This window comes from Bos indicus, chromosome 3 (assembly GCF_029378745.1).
Source record: "Bos indicus isolate NIAB-ARS_2022 breed Sahiwal x Tharparkar chromosome 3, NIAB-ARS_B.indTharparkar_mat_pri_1.0, whole genome shotgun sequence".
Lineage (NCBI taxonomy): Eukaryota > Metazoa > Chordata > Mammalia > Artiodactyla > Bovidae > Bos > Bos indicus.
Genome location: NC_091762.1, coordinates 108648976 through 108665897, shown reverse-complemented (window position 1 = coordinate 108665897; position 16922 = coordinate 108648976). Strand labels below are relative to the sequence as shown.

General features: G+C 58.0%; 1 protein-coding gene across 1 annotated transcript; it reads left to right on the top strand.

Moving 5' to 3' along the window:
• The first annotated feature begins 455 nt into the window (after positions 1-455).
• ZC3H12A (zinc finger CCCH-type containing 12A) lies at positions 456-9720 on the top strand. Its single transcript, XM_070786832.1, is given in 7 exon segments — positions 456-653; positions 1215-1519; positions 1521-1690; positions 5800-5939; positions 6885-7119; positions 7619-7725; positions 8101-9720. Coding segments are annotated over 6 exon segments (1752 nt in total). The 5' UTR covers positions 456-653; positions 1215-1294; the 3' UTR covers positions 8976-9720.
• The last annotated feature ends 7202 nt before the right edge of the window (positions 9721-16922 follow it).

The window sequence follows — 16922 nt, the reverse complement described above, 5'->3', positions numbered from 1 at the left end:
CGAGCCGTGCACTCCTGCCCTACAGATCTCCCCACCGCCAGGGCCCAGAGGTTCAGAGGATGGGGCTGCTGCCCGCGCCCCCTACCCCCATTCCAGGCCGGGCCGGCTACTCTGGGGCAGCGGGGGCGGGGCCGGAGGCCAGGACGGGGCGGGGCGGCGCGGCGCGGGGGCGGAGCAGGAAGGGGCGGTGGCCGCTCCGCCCCTCGCCGCCCAAGCCGGCTCTCGGCTCTCGCCTCCCCTGCCAGGCTTCCGCGTCACGGTCCCGGGCGCCACCTGCCCGCCCACTCGCCCCGTATAAAGTCGCCGGCGGCCTGGCCCCCGGGACTCGGCCCCATGGAGACGCCGCCGGCCGCTGCTGGCGTACGGCAGGGTGAGGCGCTCGCGGCTGGGAAGGGGAGCAGGCCTCCGGGGCGGGAGGAGGAGGGGGTGGGAAGGGCTGGAGCTGAGACCGACCGGAGCGGGAGGGACGTGGGGCCAGTCCACTCCGGCCTTGCCGATCCCCCGGGCCTCCTCTAACTTTGCCCAAGTCGGAGGATCCTGGGAGACCGAGGTCCGGAGTGGGAATCGGGCGAGAGCGAGGTTCTGGGCCGGGACACCCTCCGCGTCACCGAGCCCGGAGGCCAACCAGAGTTTCCCAGCAACTTTTCTCGCCGGTGGGTCTCCCTGGAAACTTCCCCTCCCCCGGTCCGGGAGTCCGGCCACGGGCCCCGCGCCTCCCGGCCTGGGCTTCGAGCAGTGGGCAGACGGACGCGAGGAGGCGATGGCTTCAACGGGGAAGCCCCCGCCACCCGCTTCCAGCGCACTTCCAACCCAGTGGGTTTCCACCTGAGAGCCCCGCCCCGTTTGCTGTGGGGGCGCGGCCGGGTCCTCGGAGGCCTCCCACGATTTCTGGATCCCCTGGTTGGCGGGTGGGGGGGTGAGGGGTGGTTGCTGGGGATGGGGTGGGAGGAGGAGTAAGACTGCCCAAGTTCAAATCCTTGCGTCACCAGCTAACAGCTGGATGACCTTGGGCAAGTTCTTAATGTCTGTAGCTGAACTTTCCTCCTTCATAAGATGGGAGTGATGCTCTCTAGCTGGGAAGGAGGATAATAGAGGGAACAGGCCAAGATGGCTTTGGATACTGCCACCCATATTGTTGGATGGAGAGGGAGGGACAGGAGATGGGGTGAGCAGGAAATCCAGTCCCATCCCTAACCCTCCTGGTTGTCCTACAGGAGCTATGAAAAGTGCCTTCCACCAATCTGAGCTGTGAGTGGCCAGTGAAGAGAGGCCCAGGCAGGAAGCCAGTCCCACCATGAGCCTGTGGGAACTTGAAGACCGCCGCAGCTGCCAGGGGACCCCCAGGCCGGCCCAGGAGCCCACGGCCGAGGAGGCAACGACTGCAGAGTTGCAGATGAAGGTTGACTTCTTCCGGAAGCTGGGCTACTCATCTGCTGAGATCCACAGTGTCCTGCAGAAGCTGGGCGTCCAGGCAGACACCAACACAGTGCTGGGGGAGCTGGTTAAACATGGGTCAGCGGGCCGAGCGGGAGTGCCAGGCATCGCCGGACCCCTGCCCTCAGCTGCCTCTGGTCCCCCGGGGTGGGGGCACCCCCAAGGCTCCCACCGTGGAGACTTATCCACCCGAGGAAGACAAGGAGGGCAGTGACCTGAGACCCATAGTCATCGATGGGAGCAACGTGGCCATGAGGTACATGTCGCTTTTGTGTTCAAGACCCTGGCCTCTGGCTGGGATTGGTGGCCACGTCTCTACACCTCTTGTAGAGAGGACTTCAGGAAGGAGTTTGGTCTCTTCTCTAGACTGGTCTAGAGGAAGGGAAAGCCCTCTATGGAGGTCCTACTGTGTGCCAGGAGTCTCCCTTAATCCTCGCAGCTTCTTGGAAGTGGGTTTTAGGGCTGTTTGAGGGGGCTCAAAGAAGTACTCTGGGGCCCACTTCTCGTAAATGCCAGAGCAAGGATTCGAACTCAGGTCCTTCTGACTCTAAAGCTGCCTTATGCTCTCCATGAGGGATCAGACTGTGGGCTCCAGCTTATTCACATAGGAGCCTTCTTCCTCCTCTTTGAGATGGGGCTCACCACCCTTGAGGTGGTGCTTGTGAGGAATGAATGCCTGGAACCTGGAGAGAAGGGCTTGTTCATCATTGGTGGTGGTTGTTATCATTACTGTTATTCAGAGTCTGGGACTGCTGGGGCCTTGTTGCCTCAGACCTGGGCTCGCGTGGAAGCCGGCTCAGCTACTGAGGCCTTTGCAGCTGTGACCAAGAGTAACCTTGAGGACCTGGCGACATCAGGGGTGTGGGCGGGTAGCTTGATGCTTTGGCTCCAGGGGCTCAATGACTTGGGTTGCCTCTGCTTCTGCTGAAGCCACCTAGGCTAGACTGGGCTCTCAGGGCCCCCCAGGGACCAGAGCTAGGCCTGAGCCCCAGTAACCATCCCCACCTCTCCCCTATGCAGGCTCCCATGGCGGGGCTGGGGGGTAGCTGCTGCTGACTCCAGAGAACCCAGACCTCCCTTCCATTCAGCCCTGCCCTCTGGCCTCGCTTTCTCCCTGTCCTTTCAAGGCAGGCTGGTGAGTCAGGGCTGGGTGGCTAGTTCACAAAGAAAAGTTCCTGCGGGTGTGGATGCGGAGACCCCAGACATGGGTGTGGAGTGGGAAGGACTCCTTCCCCCGCCTCCCCGAGGGCTCTCCCAGGTGGGCTTCTTGAGGCCTCTATACCTCTGCCCACCCCCCGCCACCCCCCGTCTGCCCCTCCCATACCTGGCCGAGCTCAACTGTCTGCCTGGTCCCGGCCCAGCTCAGTAGATGTGCAGGTGGCCCTCCTCCAGCCACTTTTGGGTCCGTCAACCCGTCTCTGAAATGGTTTGAGCCTAGGTGGAAACTGAGGCAAGCTGGCATCCACAAGCCCGCGGCAGCTGGTCACCCTACGTGCTTTGAGAGTTGGGGGACCCCTCTCGGGCTGTAGTAGCAGTTGACTGGGTCAGGAGCTGGGATCCCTTAGCGACTCCCTCCTCTGGGGGGCGTGGGCCCGAGGGCTGAGCCCCGGGGGCAGCCATGTGCAGTGTGTGTTTGTATCCTGGCCGGAGGAGGAGGAGCCGGGCAGGAGGAGGGGCAGGTGGTGGAGGGCCTGGCCAGAGGCCTAGCTGCTCGGGGTTTTCTGAGCTGGGGCAGTAGCAAAAGGGGAATTCCAGCCTCTAGCTTCCTGTCTCAGCTGCTGCTGGGTTCGTACCCTCCTGCCCCCTCCCGCCCCAGGGCAGGCGGGCCAGCCCCTACCATATGCAAATCGTGGGGAAATTCACCTCTTGTTTCCTTCTAAGGGAATTTTTCTCCACTTGCTGGGCCGAGCCCAGGCAGATCTTTTCACCTGGGTAGCCTGCCTTGGCCCTGCCCTCTACCCAAGGCGGGCATCTGGAGTCTCCAGCAGAAGCACACGTCTTCCAATGTCTCGTTAGGCTGAGGGCCCCTGACTTTCTGGGCCAGCACGACTGCGGTGAGGGTGAGAGGATGTCTGGTTTTCCTCTGCCAGCAGAGCTTCCTCCAGGGCAGTGAGAAGGACTGAGGTTAGCTGCAGACAGGCGCTCCTGGCTTGGGGGGGCAGGATCTGGGCTTGACTCGAGGGACGGCCACACGTGCTCGACTTCTGCCAAGAGTAAGGCTCTGGCTGCCTGCTTAAGGAATATTCTGGGGGCTGGGACGACTGAGAGCAGACTTGTCCCCAGCTAAGGTTTCTGATTCCCAGAAGCAGTGCTCTGTCCCGGAAGCCCCAGTGGACCCCGAAGTCCCAGGGCCTGCGAGTGCTGGCCTGGGAGGGGGCATGTGCAGGTCCACACATGTGCACAGGAGGAGGCAGGGAGATGAGGAGCTGTCAGGACACCCCACCTGGGGTCCTGACAGAGGAGCAGGAGTTTGCCAGATGCATGATTTTCCCTGTTCCCAGCCTGCCCCACCCACTGAACCCTTTTGTTCAAACTCAAGCTTGGGAGTTATTGGGTTTTTTTTTTTTCCTCTCCTAAAGAAACCTTAGCTCTCCTGTTAGGGGTCAGAAGGCAGTCTGACGTGGGTTCAAGTTCAACCTCTTACCAGTAGCCAGGGAGCTTTAGAAGGATCTCAGAGCCTTGTAAGGATGAAGCCAAGGAGGTATGCAGTGCACCTGGGCTCCGGTAGGGGCTGGGTACCCATCCATTCAGGCCTGCTGTGAGGGCTGTCGCTTGCCTTTGTACCATCCGGGCATCAGCACCTGTAGGGGTTAAGAGCACAGCCTCTGGGTATGCATCTCTGTTTGACCATCGCTACTTGTGATGCTGGCAACTGGTTGCCCTCTGTGGACCAGTTTCCTCACCTGAATAAAAGAGCAAAGTTCCTCTCATGACAGTCCCCTCCTCAGAGGCTTACTGATGATTCAGTACTGAGCACGGAGATCAGGGCCTGGCTCACAGCTCTCAGTAAATGTTAACTTTTATTATAAGCGGGCCAGCGGATGGCAGCAAGGAGGCCCCACCTGGCAGGGATGAGCTCTGCCTTCAGGTTGGACTTTGCCTCACCTACAATTTACAGAGACCTTTAGCCCTGGGAGTCCCAGCCTCACTCCTCGACAGCCTCCATGCCCGCCCTCCCTCCCTTTCTATCTTTCTTGGGGCTCTAGCTATCGCCCGCCCCCCCACCCAAACCCACCCACAGGATGTGGTCGGCCATGGAGTTGCCTCTTTTGCGTAATGCTTATTCTGTTTTATTTGCCAAATATGAGTCTGAGTTGTTCACTGAGGGGTAGGGGCTGTTGGGGAGGGAGGCCCATCTGGCTCCTTCCCATGCCCTCGCCTGGTCCTGGAGCCCTGTCATGACACCCGGTATTACCTGGGAGACCCCGTCCCCCCCGTGAAGCCAGATGGAACCTCCACTTTGTTGGACTGTCTTTGGCCTCCAGCAGACAGGACCATTGTCCCACTGACAGGGGGCCCTTCTGAAGGAGGCTGCGGTCCCTCAGGCCCATTTATCAGATAGAGAAACTGAGCCAGGGCCACCTCAGGGCTTGCTTCTGGATCCAGCCGCGTTTGGATGGGCTGAGGTCTGGTCCACAGCCCACAGCAGTAGGGGTGTCCCCTCTCCCAGCTCGGCTGCTGGCAGAGTCCCCAGAGGCTTCCAGACCCATCTTTTCACCTCGGGTCACGCCCTCCTGGGAGGGGTGAGGCGGTCCAGGCGTTCGCTCTAGGGAATCAGGGCAGTGGGAGGAAAAGCAGTCTTCTTTCACTTTCACACTGAAGGGCCCTGTGGCCGCCTCCTGCCCCGAAATGAGGGTTGACTCGAGGCTCCCCCCTCACCCTCCTCAGTCCCACTCCCTGCAGTTTGAACAGGCCTGAACTCTAATCCAACTTTAATCCAGAGCAATCTGGTTTCTCCTCCCCAGCCCCCACCCACAGCCCTGCCGAGCCGGCAAGGGAGGGGTGGTGACTCAGTTCGCCTGTGGACATCTGTGTCCCTGTGGTCCCAGCGCCTTTCCCCCACCCCCAGGTGTGTTGTAAGCGGCCTGACCCTGCCCCACATGGGGAGCAGGTGCTGCCAGATTCCTGGGCGTCTCCTTGCTGTCTGTTGGGAGATGGAACCTCAGGAAAAAAAAAGCCCCAGGTCTGGTCATCACAGCCTGTGTGGGAACCAGCAGTGAATACAGGCACAGGACCCCCAGCCAGAGGGCGGGGGGCCGAGCCCAGTGGCTCTACCAGCCAGGGCAGGGGCTGGAGGGCAGCCCGCCTCCCTCCTGTGCAGGCCAAGGCGACAGCAGGCTGACCCTGCCCTCCTCTCCTCCCCAGCCATGGGAACAAGGACGTCTTCTCCTGCCGGGGGATCCTCCTGGCAGTGAATTGGTTCCTGGAGCGGGGCCACACAGACATCACCGTGTTTGTGCCGTCCTGGAGGAAAGAGCAGCCTCGCCCAGATGTGCCCATCACTGGTGAGTGGCACCTCGGACGGGGCGTGGTCTCTCTGCTGCGGTTCTCCTCCAGAGAGACCCTTTGGGTGTGAGCAACAGCTTCCAGGCCCCAAGCAGGAACCAGCATTTCTTTCCCTGGCTTTTGCTGTCTTCAGCATCCCTGCTCTGAACAGTGGTCCTTGGAGGTCACCCTGGGCAGCCTCTACCTCCGGGTAGTGGGCACCTCCCTTACCTAATGGTGGCAGGCTCTTGCCATATACCCTGCGGCACAGGGGCAGGGTGACATAGCAGCTAAGTCCCTGGGCTCTGTAATCCTGGCTCAGTCCCTTCTGGCTAGGCCACTTGCCCCTCATCTGAGACACGGCTGGGGTGAGAGCTTGATAACTTTGCGGGGTGGGTGTCAGCATCACAGCAGTTAATCGACCTAAGTACTCAGCAGAACGCCTGGCACATAGCGGATGCCAGCTGCTGGCACGTAACGGGTTCCGGCCGCTACCATTGCTCTTACATGAGCTCCTGACCTTTGTAGGGAGAGCCCAGGTTTGTTTCTCTGGACGTCTTGATGTGGGGGCAGGCTGGCTAGCATCGCCCGTTCCAGGAAAAGAGGCCCCTTCTGGGTGGGTCCGTCTGTCCTGGCTGAGACACTCATCTGGCCTCAGCTCAAGCCGGAACTCATTGCCAGATCCCCCCAGGACAGGCTGGGTGCGACCAGGCCTGGCGTCCACGGGGGAGATGGAGGCAGCCCAGCCTTCTCTGGCCAGCCTGTTCTCGGGGGTTCTTGGTATCTGGGCAGGAAACGAGGTGCCAGGTCCAGCAAGGCGCAGGGGTCCTTGGCCTCCACAGAGCCCCTTCCTGTTCCCGTGACCCTGGAGTTGAGAGCCTGGCTACCAGGGGTCAGGGAGCCATGCGGGCTGGCTGCGAGTCCAGGCTGGGCCCTGACCTGCATGCGCCCTTGCTGCCTCCCAGATCAGCACATCCTGCGGGACCTGGAGAAGAAGAAGATCTTGGTGTTCACACCGTCACGGCGGGTGGGTGGCAAGCGGGTGGTCTGCTATGACGACCGCTTCATCGTGAAGCTGGCCTTTGAGTCGGACGGCATCGTGGTCTCCAATGACACGTACCGGGACCTGCAGGGCGAGCGGCAGGAGTGGAAGCGTTTCATCGAGGAGCGGCTGCTCATGTACTCCTTTGTCAATGACAAGTATGTCCCCACCACTGCCGGAGCGGCTCGGGAGGGACTGGGCTGGGGTGGCTCTGTGGCTGAGCCGTGTGGTCTTGGGCCTGGGCAGCTCTGAGCTCAAGACGGACAGGACCCCACAGGGGAGCGGCCAGGCTGGGAGAGGGCTGGGCTCTCTGGTTTAGGGGCTGGGTCAGGAGCTTTTGGGACAGGATGTGGTCAGTGCTTCAGGATAGTCTCTCCAGTTCCCAGCCCCAAGGCTCTGACCAGAGGCCAGCAGATGCAGCCTTAGATCCAGACTTCAGGCCTCAGCGAGCTCCCAGCAGGAGAGTCACCCCTGACTGTAGCCCTCTGGACTGGGACCTCCTCCCTGCCTCAGGACAATCCCCCCAGCACCTGGGGGTATCCTACTGGGTGGACATTAGTTTTAGGAGCTGCCCCCTCTTCGTCCTAGTGAGGTTCCCTATCCAGCCCCTCCCCAGCACTGGGAAGTCCCCCATCACCTCTTCCCTGTCTTCTGCAGGTTCATGCCCCCCGATGACCCTTTGGGCCGTCATGGGCCGAGCCTGGACAACTTCCTGCGTAAGAAGCCGCTCACATCAGAGCACAAGAAGCAGCCGTGTCCCTATGGTAAGAGCCTGGGCCCCAGCCTCCTGGGCCATCCTCACAGCATCCCCTGATCGCTCGCCCAAATCAGTCTGCACCCACCCCATGTTTCTTGGACTGGCCCTTCCGTCTCCCACTCCCTGGTTCTAGGTAAAGGTGAAGCTGAAGTCGCTCAGTCGTGTCCGACTCTTTGCTACCCCATGGACTGTAGCCTACTAGGCTCCTCAGTCCATGGGATTTTTCAGGCAAGAGTACTAGAGTGGGGCCATTTCCTTCTCCGGGGGATCTTCCTGACCCAGGGACTGAACCCGGGTCTCCTGCATTGCAGGTAGACGCTTTACCGTCTGAGCCACCAGGGAAGCCCTGGTTCTATATCCACCCCCCTGAATTCTCTCCCAGGGAGGAAATGCACCTATGGGATCAAGTGCCGATTCTTGCACCCCGAGCGGCCGAGCCGGCCCCAGCGCTCCGTGGCCGACGAGCTCCGCGCCAACGCCCTGCTGCCACCCTCCAGGGCCGCGAGCAAAGACAAAAACAGCCGGCGGCCTTCACCCTCCTCTCAGCCCGGCTCTCTGCCAACAGAGCACGAGCAGTGCAGCCCGGACAGGAAGAAGCTGGGGGCCCAGGCGTCTCCAGGAACCCCCCGGGAGGGCCTGATGCAGACCTTTGCCCCGACAGGCAGGAGCCTCCCTCCTAGTGGGAGCAGTGGCGGCAGCTTCGGGCCCTCAGAGTGGTTCCCGCAGACCCTGGACTCTCTCCCCTACACCTCCCAGGACTGCCTGGACTCGGGCATCGGCTCCCTGGAGAGCCAGATGTCAGAACTCTGGGGGGTTCGAGGAGGGGGCCCTGGCGAGCCGGGCCCACCTCGGGGCCCTTATGCCGGCTACTGCACCTACGGGGCAGAGCTCCCTGCCACCCCGGCCTTCTCGGCCTTCAGCCGGGCCCTGGGTGCCGGCCACTTCAGCGTCCCCGCTGACTACGCACCCCCGCCGGCCGCCTTTCCACCTCGGGAATACTGGTCTGAGCCATACCAGCTGCCCCCGCCCACCCAACGCCTGCAGGAGCCCCAGGCACCTGGCCCAGGAGCTGACAGGGGCCCCTGGGGTGGGGCAGGCAGGCTGGCGAAGGAGCGAGCCAGCGTGTACACTAAGCTGTGTGGAGTCTTCCCCCCACACCTGGTGGAGGCCGTGATGTCGCGCTTCCCGCAGCTCCTGGACCCCCAGCAGCTGGCCGCCGAGATCCTCTCCTACAAGTCCCAGCACCTCAGTGAATAAAGCCGGCCCAGCCGCCCCGGGGGCAGCACCTCCGAGAGCTGCCAGGCTGGGCCGTGGGCCTTTGAGCAGCCCGGCCCCGAGGCCCACCACAAGAGGCTGGACAGAGGGAGGACTCAAGTAGGGAAGGGAACCCCAAACCAAAGATCCTGTAGGATTGCTTCTGGCCCCTCCAGCCGCCCCCGGCCCGAGGGCTCAGGAGTGATCAGCCTGTTGATGCACATTGTATCTGTAGTTTCAGGAGACGCTGCCAGTAACGGCTGTCAGTCCGTGGCTAAGGCCCAAACCCTCCTTTCTCTCAGAGGGCGGGGAGGGAGGCAGGGGGGTGCAGAGGCCTGGGCTGGGGGCCCTGTGCACAGCCCCCCCACCTCCACCCCGCCGCTGGGACGCCGGCCCTGGCTGGCTCGTTGGGCACCGTGTGCCCGCCCTCTGTGGGCTCTCCTCTTAAGCCAATGAGGCCTCATCCGCGCTCTCCATGCGGTACGTGGCTTCATGTTAGTAAGCAAGATGCTTCTTAATAACCCACCTCCGTCCCACTCTGTGCGCCTGTCCCCCATGCCTGCAGGGGTCCAGGGCAGTCTGTCTTACCCTTTCCGCCCCGCCCTCCTCTGTATTCAGAGCCGTCTAGCCCTTCCCCAAGGCGGGGATACATATATGTCTGTGTACAGGTGTAAACATTAAATATTTTACACGGAAAGCCCTTGCCTCTCTTCACACTTCAATAAAGTACAATGTGAGTGCTCTAAAAGGTGATGGTCTTTGTTGCTTGGGGGTGGAGCTGGCTTCTGGGTGACGGAAGGTCAGTAGGTGGGCACCCCAGGTCTGCCTCCACACTCGCTCTCTGACCCTTCTCTGAAGGAAGGTTGCTGAGTTCCACGGAAAGCGCTCTGTCCCTTGGGGCAGAAGCATCCTTCCCGAGGCTTGGGTCAGGCCCTGGGAGGAGGTAGCTGTGGACACATGGGCAGGGAGTCAGGAAGCAGCGGTGTAGAGCTTGGAGTCCTGAGCCTACAGAGTGAGGAAGAGGTGCTATTGAGAGGACTGGGAGGTGGGCCAGGCTGTCCCCTTTCCTCTGCCCTGCAACCAGGCTGAGCGTTCAGGAGAGCCTGGGGAGTGGCTGTGGGGCTCAGCTTTGCCCCGTCCTCCCAGATGTTGCCCTGCTCCAGGCGAGGAGCCGAGTAGGAGGCCCTGGGGCGGAACCATCCTGAAGAGGCCCTGCCAGGGTAACCCCCAAGCAGGAGGTTAGGGGTTCTGGCCCCAAACCCAAGAATAGGCTCTGCCACCACGTCTGTCCCCTGGGTCTCAGTTTCCACGTCTGTGAAGCAGGGATGATGATGCCTGCCTTCCAGTGTTGTGCCTTACATTCACGTTGGCGCTCACTAACAGGCTTCACATGGTGCTCACCTCCTGCTATCATCTCAACCTTCCCTTCTGCCCCTGCGAGGGAGGAGGCCCGGCAGGAGTTTGTTCTTCTTTTTGGTTTTGGGGGTTTTGTTTGTTAGTTTGTTTTTCCAGATAAATGAGGTATAGGGACTTCGCTGGTGGTCCCGTGGCTAAGACGCCACGCTCCCAAGTGCAGGCGGCCCAGGTTCTATCCCTGGGCAGGGAACTAGATCCCACGTGCCACATCTAAGAGCTCACACGCCACAGCTAAAGATCCCGCATGCCGAAATGAAGATCAAAGATCAAGCATGCCACAACTAAAGACCCAGCACGGCCAAATACACAAAACGTGTTTCAAAAAGGAGGTATAAATGTTAAATATTTTAAGTGAAAAGCTAGACTTGTCAGATGAGCCCTAAACACGATCAGCAATTGGTAATTATATCTTTGAACGTCTCACAAATTTGTACTTAGAATTTGTGAAACTTTCTTTTTTTTCAGAGAAGATTTGTTTATTTATTTTGGCTGTGCTGGGTCTTCATGCTGTGTGCAGGCTTTGTCCACTTGCAGCCAGCGGGGGCTGCTCTTTGTTGCCGGGCATGAGCTTCTGGTTGCAGTGGCTTCTCTTGTTGGGGGGAAGAGCTCTGGGTGCACAGGCCCCAGTAGCTGCAGCGCCGTGGACTCAGGAGTTGTGGCTCACAGGTGTAGTCGCTCCTTGGTGTGCGGGATCTTCCTGGACCAGGGATCAAACCCGTGTCCCCTTGCTTTGGCAGGCTTAATCACGACCACCAGAGAAGCCCTGTGAAGCTTTTATACTACTTTTTTTTTTCTTCCCTAGAAATAGCTTTCCCACACAACAACCATGCAGCCTGTTGTAGGAAAGGCGACGCTGGCCATCTCTCTGCTTGTTAGCCCTCCCACCCCACCCCGTTGTTCTTGGCCCTGAACACCCTGTAGAAGCCTGCACTTGAGGCGAGAATCCAGGCATGACATGGGAGTGACTTCAGCAAACATGACTTCCAAGCCCCCACAGAGTGCTCGTCCAGGTAGGTGCCCTGTGCCTGCGATGTCCAGCCACCTCGGGAGGCTGTATCTGCAACCAAGAAAGGTCGTTGCCCTATTTATAAAATAGCTTTCCCAGTCAAGAACTGTATTCCAGATTAAAGGCCCTTTATGGGCCTTTGTGTTTATAGATGGGAAGCTAAAATACCGGACTGTCCAGTTCATTATCAGCCACTGACAAAGCTGTGACTTGCCCAAGGTCCCATGGAGGAAGACAAACCGGGGCAGGGCCTCAGCTTGGGCTCCCCTGGCCCCACAAACCTGAGGAAGGGAGGGAGCTCCAGACGCTAGTTCGCAGTGACTCTCAGGCCCCAAGAGAGACGGAGGTGGCGGGGGTGCCCTCAGCCCTGTGCCTCACAGTCACGCAGGTTTACACCTGCGTGTGCTGGGCTCAGTCGCTCAGTCGTGTCCACCTCTTTGTGACCCCATGGACTGTATGTAGCCCCCCAAGCTCCTCTGTCCACGGGGATTCTCCGAGCAAGAATGCTAGAGTGGGTTGCCATGCCCTCCTCCAGGGGATCTTCCCAACTCAGGGATCAAACCCAGGTCTCCCATATTGCAGGTGGATTCTTGACTGTCTGAGCCACCAGGGAAGCTCAAGAATGCTGTAGTGGATAGTCTATCCTTTCTCCAGGGGATCTTCCCAACCTGAGAATCAACCCAGGGTCTCCTGTATTGCAGATTCTTTACCAGCTGAGCTATGAGGGAAGCCCTTACATCTACATGGTAACTTCTAACGCAAGAGCTGACCTGACACCCTCCCTGCCCAGCAGCTCCACCCAGGCAGCACCCCCAAGCCCGCTGCATACCCCAGGGTGGGGTGGGGGGTGTGAAGGCCCTGAGGCCCCAAGGGAGGTCTGGAAGGAGAAGTAGGTTGCCTTCACCCCTCTGCCAATCCCACCAGCCTGCATCCATAGACTTGAAGGCGCACACTGGGTGCTTGGCACAGAGCTGAACTCTGGTCATTCACGGCTTCTGCTCTGTAAGGAGCAGGCGGGGGAAGCCGATCTCACAGGCACATGGGCAGAGGGCAGCAGGTCTGGGTGCTAGTGGACTGTCTAGGGGCTGTATCTGGGGAAGCAGATCTTACAGGCAGGTGGGCAGGGGGCAGGGGACAACAGGTCTGGGTGCTGGCGGACCAACTAGGGGCCATGTCTGGCTTTGCTGTCTCTTTGGCAGGCACAGACAAGGGCAGCAGAGCCCGAGCAGCCAGTGCCAGCTGGGGCCAGCTCTCTGAGGACTGAGTCAGTTCAGTGCCCTGTCATCTGTACTTCCCCAGCAGCCTCGACCTGGCTGGGGCTGTCCAGGGCTTGGAGCCTCCCCTCCAGGCCTCTTTCTCAATCTGGCTTCCAGTCAGAGCTGCTTAGAGGCTGCCAGACCCAATGCCCGGCATGTTTCTTTCCCACGAGTCGGATTTTTAACTGTGAAGTTCTCCCCACCAACTCCCGCCCCACCTGCTGAAACATCTTTGTTCACAAGGCTTCAGCGTCCCCTCCCATGGCAGGGACGCAATGGTCCCTGCTTCTCCCTGGAATTGGCAAGAGGACACCTCAGTCTGAGTGGTAGCAGCTCGGAATAAAGTAGCCCTGGGTCCAGGTCCCCGCCACTGGCTATATGGCTCTGGCCACCTCACTCAGCTTTCTCACAGCCTGGCTTTTCTGGGGCACACACTACAGGGTTGTGAAGTGCGAAAGGAAGACAAAGATCATATGATGTCACTTGCATGCGGAATCTAAAAAAGGGTACAAACGAACTTATTTAGAAAACACAAGTATGAGTCACAGATGTAGACAACAAGCTTAATGGTGAGCCAGGGGAAAGGGGTGGTGGGGAGGGGTAAATTGGGAGGCTAGGGTGACATAGACACTATTATATATAAAACAGATAACTAGTAAGGAGCTACTGTAGAGCACAGGCAGCACTGCTCAATACTCTGAATGACCTGGATGGGAAGAGAATCTAAAAAAGAGTGTGTGTATGTATAACTGAATCATTTTGCTGTACACCTGAAACCACCACATTGTAAATCAACTATACTCCAATAAAAATTTAAAAAAATAAACACTTGGGGGGAAAAGGTGTGAAGTGGAGGGCGGGAGGGCCAGAACGTGACCCTGAGACAGGAGCTCAAGTCGCTGAGGTGTTGGAGGGATCAAGCTTCAGGCACTGCCCAGCCTCCTCTTTCCTCCTTTTGTTTTCCTGGTTCCAGAGACTGAAAAGCCAATGGGGAAAACAGAGCATATGCAAATCCCTGCATTGGGAAATGATCCTGGGGCACTCAAGGAGGAGGGCCTCCTGCCAGCCCTTCCCAGAACCCTACAGGCCCCCCACCCCACCCCACCCGACCCTGGGGCTCTCACCGGCTGGGGCCTGACCCTGAGTCTTCCTGCAAGTTCTGTCCCGTGCACAGGTTAACCACACTCCAGGAGCGCAGGATGACTACGGAAAGCTCGGCCACCCCCTGGCAGAGAACTGGATGAAATTCCCTGCCCACTCTTGTCCCCATTCCACTGAGCCCGCCTGAGAATCCAGCAGTCCCTAAAGACCTGGGGACCTAAACTAGGTACAAATGCCGTCCCCAGCCCCCAGGCTGTGAACCCCCCCAGCAACCCTGGTCTCCTGCAAGGTGGCGTGGGCCGTGGCTGGGAGAGGCCACCAGCCGCCATCGCAGCTGCCCGCCCTCCCCTCCCACCGGTGCTGTTCCGTGCCCTCCCTTCTCCCCTCAAGCCTCCTGAAAAGCCAGGGTTGGGGTCTCCCTTGCCTGCCCCGAAGGAGGCGCTGGGCGGGCCTCTATCTCAGACAGAGAAGCTGGGATTCAGTGAGTCACAAATCTAGAGTTGGGAGGAGGGGGAGGGCCATCAGCCCAAGCTCTGGGCCCAGACGGTCGCCGGGGCCCCACCCCGCAGGAAAGCAGTCCCGGGGTCCCAGCACTTCTGCCTTTGGGGTGCTCCAACCTCTGGTTTATTCATTAATCTATTTTTCCCTATATACATAGTAGAGTGGGTAAAGGGTGGTGAGTAAGAGCCTGTTCTGGGGACCTCCTAGTTCATGGAAGGGCGTGGGAGATTTGGCTAAAAGGGACAGGAAGTAGAGCCCTACAATTAAGGAAACTGGAGCCCTGCCAGGCCACGGTATGTAAATCCTTCCGGCTAGTTCCTGGAGCGGGAGGAGGACGCGGCTGTCATTTTAGGGTGCGGCCTCAAAGCCCAGCTCAAGGTCGCTGCTGGTGATCTCAAACGGCTCACTCATTTAAGAAACGGCTGTAAAACTAGGTGGGGGGCGGGGGAGAATTGGGCAACCCACCCACCACACAGAGTTAGGCTTGCTGCTGGGAGGCAGGTCACTGGGACGGGTCTAAAGGCTCCTATCCTGGCTCCTCTCCAGGGAAGAGCCTCGCTAAGGCCAGGGGCGCTGGGGTGCTCCGCCTGCCACCTTCTGGCGCCTCCCGGTATGACAGTCTGGGGAGCAAGGGGCCCCCAGCTAGAGAAAGCCCACAGGCAGCCACGAAGACCCAGCACAGCCAAAAATAAATAATTTGTTTAATTTTTAAAAGAGTATGCTACCCACTTCTGTTACACACGTGAATGTTGCTCATATAAGTACAAGGTTCTTCTGGAAGGACAACTGGGAGCAGAGAGCAGGTGGCCCAACTTTCCATTGACTTCAGTACCATTTGAATACATGTCATTTGAATGTATTACTTATTCAAATTACATATTTTAAAGTATCCTTGGGTAAGGGGCTTCCCTTATAGCTCAGATGGTAAAGAATCCACCTGCAATGTGGGAAACCTGGGTTCAATCCCTGTGTTGGGAAGATCCCCTGGAGGAGGGCATGGCAACCCACTCCAATATTTTTGCCTGGAGAATCCCCACGGACAGAGGAGCCTGGTGGGCTACTGTCCAAGGAGTCACAGAGTAAGACACAACTGAGTGACTAAGTACATCCTTGGGTAGAGAAATAAGTCATGGGGGGTGGGGATGGGAGTCTGAGGAGAGCTGTATTGGCCAGGGGTCTCTCTTTTTTTTTTCTTCCTGTCACTGCATAGCTCATTGGATCTTAGTTCCTCAATCAGGGATTGAACCCAGGTCCACAGCAATGAAAGCTCAAAGTCTTAACCAATGGACCGCCAGGGAATTCCCAGCTATTGTTTATTTTTGTGCATAATCGGTAAAAACCTGGTGCACATTTACCCCCAACACATGTATGTTGTTAAATCATGATAACTGCCATTTTGGAAGATCAAAATGGTTGATTGCTTGTGGTTCAACCCTAATACTTATAAATTATCTTCCAAGTACTAATAAATGAATATTTCCGTATATTCTATAACACAAAGTGAAGAACTAAATAAGACTGAGCCTGAAAGTAACATAAACCAAAGGCTCCCCTGTTCTTCCCAGCCCCCATCACCCTCCTTGGGGACCACACCTTTTGAAATGGGGATCAGAATCAACTTTGTTACAGCTCCTCTCAAGTGGGAGAAAATAGTTACTCCACAGAGGTAGTTTTTCAAAGGGAAAATTGTTTCAAATTATGGAGCTTGCCACTTAATAATTAATTCAGGCTTGATAACATTAATTTAGATTAACACAGGAATAAGGACCCCAACCCCTTCTTCTTATCTCTGCATCTCTAATGCACATGGCCCCTGCAGGCACTGAACAGGAGCCAGCCCAGGAGAAGTAAATGCGTACAAAGTACAATCCAACTCCCTCTCCACACCACGGCCAAACCAGAGCAGTGCCCCGAGTCAGGCTTCCGATGCAAGGCCTTAGTTTTTGTTTATGTAATTGTCCGCACTGGGTCTTAGCTGCAGCGTGCAGTATCTTTAATTGTGGCGTGCGGGATCTAGTTCCCTGACCAGGGATTGAACCTGGGCCCCTGCATTGGGAGCTCGGAGTGTTAGCCACTAGACCACCAGGAAAGTCCCCCTGATGTGAGTTTTTAAGTGTAATGATGCCTTAGTAATTTGGAGTAAGGCTAAGGGGCAGAGGAGTCAGCATAAAAGCAAAAACTAAGTCACAGTGTTTCAAAAAAGCATCCTTACTGCTCTCAAGCTTGGGCCCTGTAATCCCGGTTTCAGTTCCCTTACTTACCACATAGCTCAAGACGTCAACATTGCCCTCTTTAGAACACACACTTAGAGGGTGCCCAGATCATCCCAGCACCCAAAGACCACTCTGGGAATCAGAAGTAATGCTAATGCCTGCTTCCTCCTCTTCCATAGTAAGGGATTTTCTTCTAAGTAAAGAGAATAAACTCCATTATCATGAAAACATTTCACCTATTTCCAGATCAATTTCCTACAGCACTCCGAAGGCCCCCAAGATGGGGACAGCAGCTTGGACAGGCAGGGTGCTCCACCCTCACTGGCCCTCGTGACACGTCCCTCGGTCTCTCCCTAGGCCCCCAAATAGCTTCTCAGCTTCTACTCTGTGGATTGTTCCCACTCTCCGTGTTCACCTTTGAGGGTCTGATGGTATTTTTAACACTGAGCTAGTCCTT